The sequence below is a fragment of the Nicotiana tabacum genome, chromosome 23, assembly GCF_000715075.1.
Source record: "Nicotiana tabacum cultivar K326 chromosome 23, ASM71507v2, whole genome shotgun sequence".
NCBI lineage: Eukaryota > Viridiplantae > Streptophyta > Magnoliopsida > Solanales > Solanaceae > Nicotiana > Nicotiana tabacum.
The window spans coordinates 107,619,147-107,629,248 of NC_134102.1; the positions used below are offsets into that span (position 1 = coordinate 107,619,147).

At 37.1% G+C, this 10,102-nt stretch overlaps 2 protein-coding genes across 3 annotated transcripts; one reads left to right on the forward strand and one right to left on the reverse strand.

The window, feature by feature from the left end:
- The first annotated feature begins 1,140 nt into the window (after positions 1–1,140).
- Positions 1,141–7,108, forward strand: LOC107798716 (RNA-dependent RNA polymerase 6). 2 transcript variants are annotated; one of them, XM_075245225.1, is made up of 3 exons: positions 1,141–1,395; positions 2,586–5,366; positions 6,009–7,108. In XM_075245225.1, the coding sequence occupies exons 2-3, from the start codon at positions 2,649–2,651 to the stop codon at positions 6,882–6,884; spliced, it is 3,594 nt and encodes a 1,197-aa protein (XP_075101326.1). In that variant the 5' UTR covers positions 1,141–1,395; positions 2,586–2,648; the 3' UTR covers positions 6,885–7,108.
- A 951-nt stretch (positions 7,109–8,059) lies between these two features.
- LOC107829873 (ethylene-responsive transcription factor WIN1-like) lies at positions 8,060–9,335 on the reverse strand. The gene is made up of 2 exons (XM_075245422.1): positions 9,030–9,335; positions 8,060–8,786 (listed from the first exon to the last, which is right to left on the reverse strand). Exons 1-2 carry the CDS (start codon positions 9,107–9,109, stop codon positions 8,222–8,224), a joined length of 645 nt encoding a protein of 214 aa, XP_075101523.1. The 5' UTR covers positions 9,110–9,335; the 3' UTR covers positions 8,060–8,221.
- Between the last annotated feature and the right edge of the window lie 767 nt (positions 9,336–10,102).

Genomic DNA, 10,102 nt, shown 5'->3' on the forward strand with positions numbered 1-10,102 from the left:
AAACAAGTAGTCTCTTAATCATACATTAACAAAGCAAAAGAGTCACGAGTTTCATGTAGAAGTCATATATTAAACTGCTCATCCCAAGATACTTCATGTACTAAAGCAGTAAAAAGTTATATAAGAATTATTTTTTCTTACACAACCAACCAATATTGTATTACTTATATGCGCGAATTATTTTCTTAAATCCTTCCAACCAAACATATTACTATTATTTTATGCTAAGCTAGGCAGTCCGTGTTCTTCTCATGGGGGCATGCTTAAGGGCCATGTAAGGTACTCACAACTTTGGCTGCTAAACATAGACGGTCATAATTTAAAGTTTATGAGTTTTGAACTTATCATCGAATTCATAACTCGTTTTAGTTACTGTGTTCATAATTTAATATTTATATATATCTTATAAACTTTTAATACAAATACAAGATCTTAACAAAAGTTACTGAGTTCGTTTGGACCTATATTTACTTCTCTAGCTCCGCCACTGCTAGAGTTTCGCCTTTAAGGAAGGGTGAAGTGCACAATCTCAGGGTCATATTGTTTATAACATAGCAAAGCATATAAAATGTAATTGCTTTGGACTCAAACTTTAATTTCGGATTTGAAGTTACGCTTTAGCAGTTCAAAATTTAATTTCAAACTCGAAGATTTGAAGGAGGAAATTTGAAGTTTGCCAAATCTGATTATACTTTATATTCTTTTTAAAAATGCATATATTTTAAATGATGCCTTTAAAATCGGCTAGCTGATGCCATTTCTACTTTAATAAATTTGATTGGAATTGAATTATATGGTATTTTATTTTAAAAAATATTTCATGGCTTTTTCGGCTTTTCCAGTATTTCCTAGGATTATCACATTGGTTAGTACAAGAATGGTTTCATTTTATTCTAATACTCATGTTGGGGTAAGCAATAGTAATATTTTTAATCTACAAAATACACGAGGGACCACTTTAAATTGTTATTAAACATAATTTTCCTTCATACAACATAGTAATAAATATGTAACGCAAAAATGGGGGAAAACACCGATTACATGAAACAATAGGGAGGGGTATTAGGCAATACTATAAAGTTTAGAAAAATGAAATTGTACATTCTTTTATTATTCTTTTTGGTTTGCTTTTCCTGCAAATATTCTCCGTACTCAAAAGAGCGAAATGGATACATCCTTCCCGCGTGAAAAAGGAACCCCGGCCCCTTAGCCACCCCTCCTTTGGGCCCCACTGTGTCCAAAAACCTTCCCTGTAACTGTAAGCTTCTTCAATAAGCAAAAGGGAATCATCAAAATTCAGTCAATTCATAGTCCACTCACTCATTCACTCTTTTGTTCTAATTTCTTGCATTTCCTTCTTGGGTTGTGTTGTTAATGGTCATTTGATTCAGAAAGGTTAGTGGATTTCTCTCATTTTGCATTTTTTCTCAAATTGGGTTTCTTAAAGTTTCTATCTTTTTGAAGTTCTTGATGCTAATTTGCTTCACTTATGGCTGCATTGTTTATACAGAAAGTGGGTTTCTTTCTCTTGTTATGTGTTTTTCTCAATTGGGTTTCTTAAAGTTTGTATCTTTTTTAAGTATTGATCCCAATTTGTATCAATTGATCATTTGTTTCACTTATGGCTGCGTTATTTATGCAGTATTCTGTTTTTCCTTTAGTTACAGAAAGTGGGTTATGGAAATTTTCTCGATTGGGTTTCTTAAAGTTTGTACCTTTTTGAAATTCAGATCCAAATTTGCATCAATTGATCATTTGTCCTTAATCAAGGGGAAAATGGGTGAGATTTCGAAAAAATGAATTAGGCATAATTTTGTTTGATCAACTATTCTTCACATGGTGCTACAACACAATCACTTAATAAAGTTGCAACTATAGTTGTGGGTTTATTTAGGTTTTCTTCTTCGGAGAGTATCAAATTTTAGGTTAAGAGTTGTGTTCTGAGATTGTTCGACTAGTTATCTGCTAGCTGAATGTCTTTAATTCACAGAGCCAGATAATTAGATGCTCTTATATGGGCACTGAAAGGTTAGTCAGTGACCTTTTGCAGTGAAATTCAAACAAATCTGATAAACAGATGTACCAAAGGAGTCATGGACAAAAAACATGATTAAAACCTGAAGATAGTACAAAATACTGATTTGCAGATGTCTGCTTTTCAAATAGTCAATTGGTAAAGAAGAGGAGTTATTGACCCATGTTGTCCTCTACTTCCTTGATTTTTTTTCTTCCACGGTGTCTCATCACTGTCTAATTACTGAAATGCAGCACTTATATTTCATTTTCTTGTGCATAATTGGTTAGTTTATTTGTTAATCTATTTTTCCCTGCACTTAGAAAGTAGAAATGCTTAAGGACCTTTTAGAAGGTTATCCATGCGGTCTAAATGAATAATCAACAAGTCGATTGTACAATCATGAACTATGATTTTCCAGCTCATAGCTGATCCTTCTCAGCAACCTGATGCGCTATTGTATTCTATAAATAGTTAAACATTTTGCTGCCTCATTTGTTGTTCATTTTTCTCCTTTCAGTTAATGTTTGTTATATTTCATTTTTCTCACAAATATTGGGTCATATAACAGGTGAACTTGGATGTTGTGTGAACAAGCAAGTCCAAAAGTACTTGTGACTCGTTAAAGAAAAAGATGGGATCAGAGGGCTCTGAAAAGGAACTCGTAGTGACTCAAATTAGTGTTGGTGGGTTCGACAATGATGTCAATGCGAAAATGCTTTCAGAATATCTGGAAGAACAAGTTGGACAAGTATGGAGGTGTAGATTAAAGATTTCATCCACCCCTCCTGACTCTTACCCAACTTATGACATTGATGCAGAGAAGGTGCAAAGAATGAATAATTACGAAAAAGTGGTACCTCATGCATTCGTTCATTTTGCATCTTCAGAGTCCGCAAAGCATGCTCTGGCTGCTGCTGGGGGTAATGAGCTCATATTAGGAAAGAAGCCTTTGATCGTTAGTTTGGGACCTGAGAATCCCTATCGTCTGAATCAGCGGAGAAGAACTACCATGCCCTTTAAATTTTCAGATGTTAGTGTAGAAATGGGAGTTCTGGTTAGTAAAGATGACTTTGTGGTTGGTTGGAGGGGACCTCGTACTGGTGTTGACTTTCTTGTGGACCCATTCAACGGGACATGCAAAATACTTTTCACAAAGGATACTGCTTTCTCTTTCAGGGGTGAAGCCAGACATGCCATTATAAAATGCAATTTCAAGATTGAGTTTTTGGTAAGGGAAATCAATGAGATAAAGAAATGTAAAGACTTTACGTCTTTGGTAATACTGTTTCAGTTGGCTTCATCTCCATTGGTTTTCTATAGAACTGCTGATGATGATATTGAAGAATCAGTTGCATTTGACTTGTTAGACGATGATGATCAATGGATCCGTACCACAGACATTACAGGTAGTGGAGCCATTGGTAGGTGTAATACCTACCGTATTTCAATTCGACCTCGCAATGGTCCTAGCTTTGAGAAGGCCATGGCATATTTCAGTTTTCGTAGGGTGCCCATGGTAGAAATGTGTAACCGAAAGATGCTCCGGGTGAAGGATGAGCCTGATTTTGGGGTGTCCATGTCAGATCCTTTCTTCTGCTTCCAAAATGAAGGTATAAGCTTTAGGGTCTTGTTTCTGGTGAATGCGGTTTTGCACAAGGGCATAGTTAATCAGCATCAAATGGCTAATGAATTCTTTTATTTACTTAGAAGTCATCAGGAGGAGGTTAATTCAGCTGCACTGAAGCACATGTTTTCTTACAAATGGCCTGTCAATGATGCTATTCAGAAGTTAGCAGGCATCCAGAAATGGCTGTTGAAAAACCCTAAACTTCTCGACAGAACTGGAGAGTTGGATGATATTGTAGAGGTTAGGAGATTGGTTATCACCCCAACCAAAGCATACTGTCTTCCACCGACTGTGGAGCTTTCCAACAGAGTCCTCAGGAATTATAAACATGTTGCAGATCGATTTTTGCGAGTTACATTCATGGACGAGGGCATGCGGAACTTGAATAGGAATGTGCTGACATACTATGCTGCTACCATTGTGAGGGAAATCACATCAAATTCAAATCCCCAGAGAACTGCAATCTTCCAAAGGGTGAAAAGTATTCTGAGTAAAGGATTTCATTTGTGTGGTCGAAAGTACTCCTTTTTGGCATTCTCAGCTAACCAGCTGAGGGATCGTTCTGCCTGGTTTTTTGCAGAAGACCCTAAAATTAGGGTGCCCGGCATCATAAGCTGGATGGGGAGGTTCAGTAACAGGAATGTCGCCAAATGTGCAGCTAGGATGGGACAGTGCTTTTCATCAACTTATGCAACAGTGGAAGTCCCTTCAAGTGAAGTTAACTCAGAGCTTCCAGATATTGAAAGAAATGGGTATGTTTTCTCTGATGGAATCGGCATGATATCAGCAGATCTAGCTATAGAAGTTGCAGAGAAGCTGCATTTAAGTGTCAATCCTCCTTCTGCTTATCAGATAAGATATGCTGGTTGTAAAGGTGTTGTTGCTTGTTGGCCGACAAAGAATGATGGCATCCGCCTTTCTCTGAGGCCAAGTATGAAGAAATTCGACTCAAATCACACTATCCTTGAAATATGCTCTTGGACGAGATTTCAACCTGGTTTCCTGAACCGGCAAATAGTAACGCTGCTCTCTTCCTTGGACGTTAAAGATGGAATATTCTGGGAAATGCAAAAAGAAATGATATCAGGGTTGGATAAAATGCTCGTGGATTCGGACGTGGCTTTTGATGTCATCACAGCTTCATGTGCTGAGGCAGGAAATACTGCAGCTCTAATGTTGAGTGCAGGTTTTAAACCTCAAAGTGAGCCTCATTTAAGAGGGATGCTGTCTAGCATAAGAGCTTCTCAGCTTGGGGACCTCAGGAATAAGGCAAGGATATTTGTTCCTTCAGGAAGGTGGTTGATGGGCTGTTTGGATGAATTAGGTGAGCTTGAGCAAGGCCAATGCTTTATTCAAGTGTCAAGCCCTTCGTTGGAGAATTGTTTTGTTAAGCATGGTCCGAAATTTTCTGATATAAAGAAAAATCTTCAAGTAGTAAAGGGCCTTGTTGTAATTGCAAAAAACCCGTGTCTTCATCCCGGGGATGTGAGGATTCTGGAGGCTGTAGATGTTCCTAGTTTAAGCCATCTCTATGATTGTCTGGTCTTTCCTCAGAAGGGGGATAGGCCACATTCAAATGAAGCATCAGGAAGTGACCTGGACGGTGACCTCTACTTTGTCACTTGGGATGAAAATCTCATCCCACCCAGTAAGAAAAGCTGGATACCCATGAACTATGAACCTGCGGAAGTCAAACAGTTGGGTCGTCAAGTTAATCATATGGTAGCTACCCAACATTAATGATATTTCTTGCAGCTTTGATTCATATCTTCCTAAATATTTGTTAGCTTTTTCAGATGCTTATAAGTTTGTTTTGCAACATAATGTTCATTTGGTTAGAATGTTGATGAAATATTTATAAGCCTTCTAGAAAAGCTACCATTACTTTTTTAGCTAATATTTGTATTTAACAACTGTTTTTATTTTTGTTGCACAAGTAAGATATACTTGTTGCTCACTTTTCTTGTCTTGTGAGCCCCAACTTGATGCTTCTCTGATATGTGTATTTTCCTTTTTATGGTAAGTTGTTTGCATTTGATCATATTTAAGCTGTTTGGTTTGTCCGTAATTGATTTAGTTGTAATAGAAGAGGGAGACTCTTTTTCTGTCGGCACACTCGCTAGAAATAAAAAGATAAAGCAAAAGACACTTACAAAGATCTTGTGCTCTTCATGGCTCAAATATTTGTGATTATTTGTGCTATCAGGCTATATTCAAAACTTTGCGCTTGATTAGAAATTTAAGTCTACTTTTTGGAACTTGTTATTGGTTGGATCATTTAACTGGTTGAATAATATTAATTTATGTTTTATTTTTCACATGTGGTATTTATTCAGTCTTAAATATCTTTTGCTCTGTTTACAGGACATAATAGATTTTTTTTCAAAAAACATGGTCCAAGAGAGTCTAGGAGAAATCTGCAACGCACATGTGGTTCATGCTGACCTCAGTGAATTTGGAGCTTTGGATGAGAAGTGCCTAAAATTGGCAGAGCTTGCTGCTCTAGCCGTTGATTTCCCCAAAACTGGAAAACTTGTAACCATGCCTTTTGACCTCAAACCAAAAATGTATCCCGACTTCATGGGGAAAGAGGAATTCCAATCATACAAGTCAAAGAAAATTTTGGGCAAATTGTATAGGCAAGTGAAAGATGTATGTGATGCAGAGGGTGAAGTATCTGCTGGACTTGAGGTTGTCCCAAAAGACATCCCATATGACACTACTCTTGAGATCCTAGGATCCACAACTTTCATAGACGATGCATGGAACAGCAAATGTTCTTATGATGGTCAGTTGAATGGACTTTTAGGACAATACAAAGTGAACAGGGAAGAAGAGGTGGTTACTGGATATATATGGTCCATGCCGAAGTACAATGCTAAGAAGCAAGGAGAATTAAAAGAGAGGCTGAAGCACGCATATAATACGCTGAGGAAGGAGTTCAGGAATGTCTTCGAGCGTATGGAGCCTGATTTTGATCTTCTTCCTGATGATGAGAAGAATGATATGTATGAAAGAAAGGCATCTGCATGGTATCAGGTCACCTACCATCCTCATTGGGTTGCTAGATCACTGGAGTTGCAATTGGCAGATGCTGTCTCAAATACTGTAATGTTAAGTTTTGCATGGATTGCAGCAGATTACCTTGCTCGAATTAAAATTAGGCACAGGAGATTGCAGTATTCCGACTCTACCAAGCCAATCAATTCCCTTGGAAGGTATCTTGTTGACAAAATATGATGCTCATCAACTCTTTGGCTGCAAGGCCTCTCTGCCATTATCAATACCTGGTTTGATGTCCTTTAGGACCTCCTAATCTCCTCTTTCCTTATGTTGATCTGTTATTATATGTAATTTGTTCCATGAGTTTGCCTGCTGATACTGGTGATTTGCTTGTTGCCCGAGTTTTCTTGGAATAGTTCTCATATATTTTTGGTTTTTATGAATGTCTTCGCATTTCAGAATTGTCTCATGAGCTTGTAATTTCATTTTTCTTTTATTATTTTTGGTCAGAAGAAAGACTTTGTTATGTATAATCATGTTAAAATGCGATAACGAGGAACAGGAGAGGATGGAGGATACTTTGTCGCTGTTAAGTTATGTACTGTCCCAAATGGCCACGTTCGGGTGTAAAAATCATCCAAAGGAGCTTCTAAATTGAATTGTTTTACCTATTGCTTTGAGATTCTGAGTTGGAAGTTAAGATTTTTTCACATGGTACCAAAGTTAACCTTTGGCAGTTTTTTTTCTCACACTCGTAGTCTCCCTGATTTTTTTTTTTTTTGAACATAATTCAATCTCCCTAATTGCTTCTAATTGATGTGGAAGATATTCACTAAGCTGTATCCTTAATTACAGAATATTTACAACTACTCCTAACAATTTCTTTGCTGATTCAGTTTTACTTTTTCTTTTCCCCCCCTTGGTGGTGAAGAACATTAATGTGAGATTCAACCACTCAGTTTTGAGCTTATTGTAGTCTCTGTTTGGCATGATGATCTGTAAGGGGGGGTTTTAGGAAGTGCAAATCATTTCAGACCACATGGTTTGTTGTCAACCAAACAGAAGTGCCCTTCAGTTTTCAACTCTTAAACCACACGTCCTATCTGGCCTAAATTTAAATATAGGACACCTTTTGTACAGCAGCAATTAATGGGGCTAGAACTGTCCCAGTGGATTCTAGCTGGTTAGGTTGACCAACTCTTAAACCACACATGTCCTATCTGGCCTAAATTTAATGCACTTGTTTCCCATCTAACACAACTCTTTGCCTGATAGAGGTGAGCAATTCATACAACCTATTTATGTGTTAGAGGATTAAATGAGCTTAATTAAGAAATCAGCGCCACTTTATGGTAGTATTACTCATCTTCATATACATATATCTGATCATATAAGGAGTGAGATAGGGCCAGTTGAATATCCAACTTCTTTTTAGGCCATATTATTGTAGATTATGGTATTTAGGGAAGATACCTTTTAACAAAGGGGTTTTTTTTTTTTTTTTGGGGGGGGGGGGATACTGTAACTGGTCTAAGGGTACCTAATTAACTATGTACTACATCCCACATTTGCTATCACTTAGAGTTGGAAAAAGAGGGAGAGAGATCACTAATAGGTGCAGAAGAAAATGGAGAATTCCAATAGAGTAGCTCTTCAACCATCTGCATAGCAGCTCTGTTTTCTTCATCCAATGGCTTACTTATTCCAAGTTCAGAAGAAGATGAAGAGGATGTAAAACCAGAGGATGATGATAGAGACCAAGAATTCATACTCTCATGGCTTTGATGAGGCTCCTCCTTCTTCCCAAGCTCAATTTTTGTTATCCAATTAGAACCTGAATTTTTTCCTGATCTTTTTTGCCATACTCCAATATGACAATTATCGTTATCGAGCCTCAGACAGGTCATGGAAGGTGCTGGATATTTGCAACATTTCCTCAGCTTTGCATTGAGCACAGTGGACAGTGTTGATGAAGAAGATAAGGGGAATTTCTTGTCATTACTGTTGTTAACATGATTCTCCTTCACTATTGGGAAGTTTGTTTTTGCAACTTGACCATTCATCAAGATTGCTGCTTCATCATATGCTCTTGCTGCTTCCTCTGCTGTCTCAAATGTTCCGAGCCATATCCTTTTCTTCCTATAAGCAGAAAGACTTGGTCTCTTAGAACAGAATGAGATCATGTATACAAAGATTTGGAAATTCAAGAAACATTAAATTGTAGGGGAAAGTTGGCATTTTTATAGCACTAGTAAAGATACAGTGTAGCAGCATTTTCATATCCTGGAGAAAATACTCAGAGCAAAAGAATGTGGGAAAGTTAATAAGTAGGAGTGCTTCTGTACTTATAGTTTTGGTTGTGGGGTGGGGGAGTGAACTTACAGCAAAGGGTGGCGAATTTCAGAAACCCAAGAGCCCCACTGGCGTTGTCTGACACCTTTGAACTTCTTTGATTGTACCATGTTCTTCTCTGTCACAGAATATTAATATTTGTAAGAAAAATTAAACCAAAAAAAAAAAGAAAAGTTGCAGAAGTTCTGATAAAGGGAGACACAGAAATGAATGATGAAATGAGGGTTAGATGAGAAGAATTAAAGCCATTACAGAGAGTGGTGTCGGTAGAGGAGGAAGATGAGTTTAGTAATGGAATTTATAGAGAAGGTAGGTAAAGTCTACAAAGTACACTATAGATCAAATGTTCATTTTCTGGTCCAATAAATATAAATAACTCTCTTACATTGCCGGTCCCTACCCGAATAAAGAAGATTTTCAGTAGGTTGACAGTTAGCGTAAAACTAGTCAATTTATGATGAATCCTCATAATACATAAATGTATTTGATTATGGCGGGCTTAAATGAAGTGACATGAACTGTGATTATTCATATATATATATATATATATATATATATATATATATATATATATATATATATATATATATATATATATGTGTGTGTGTGTGTGTGTGTGTGTGTGTGTGTGTGTGTGTGTGTGTGTGTGTGTGTGTGTGTGTGTGTGTGTGTGTGTGTGTGCTCATCTATAATCTCTTGACTGAACCTTAATAGCCATAACTGCAGGGGAGTAAATGAGAAAGTAATACATAGGACAAAGTTTTTGCCAACATTTGAGTCTGGCTTTATGTGGAAAAAGAAGAAACGGGCTTCTTCTTTTCTTCTCCATTCTCCATCTTTTTCAAACTCTACTGAACTTCTAACTTTAATTACCAAGTAATACACACTGTCATCTTTATGGAAACCTAATACTTTCCTCAAGTATGGATGCAGCTTTCCATTTTTGACATTACTAAGGAATATTTTAAACTCCTAACTATATTTGGTTGGTAGATATGGTGAAATTAAGTAGGAACGGAAAGGGAGAAAGAGGGGACTTTGATACTTGTTACAATGATGAAGAAGGGAATCAAATTAGCATGTTTTCTAGGAATTTCCAAATT

Bases quoted from the DNA above. Each gene is read 5' to 3' on its own strand.
- LOC107798716 (XM_075245225.1), top strand. From the start codon at position 2,649: ATGGGATCAGAGGGCTCTGAAAAGGAACTCGTAGTGACTCAAATTAGT. The intron at 5,367-6,008 runs GTAGCTACCCAA...CTCTGTTTACAG, and splicing joins GTCGTCAAGTTAATCATATG to GACATAATAGATTTTTTTTC.
- LOC107829873 (XM_075245422.1), bottom strand. From the start codon at position 9,109: ATGGTACAATCAAAGAAGTTCAAAGGTGTCAGACAACGCCAGTGGGGC. The intron at 8,787-9,029 runs GTAAGTTCACTC...TTCTGCTTATAG, and splicing joins GAAATTCGCCACCCTTTGCT to GAAGAAAAGGATATGGCTCG.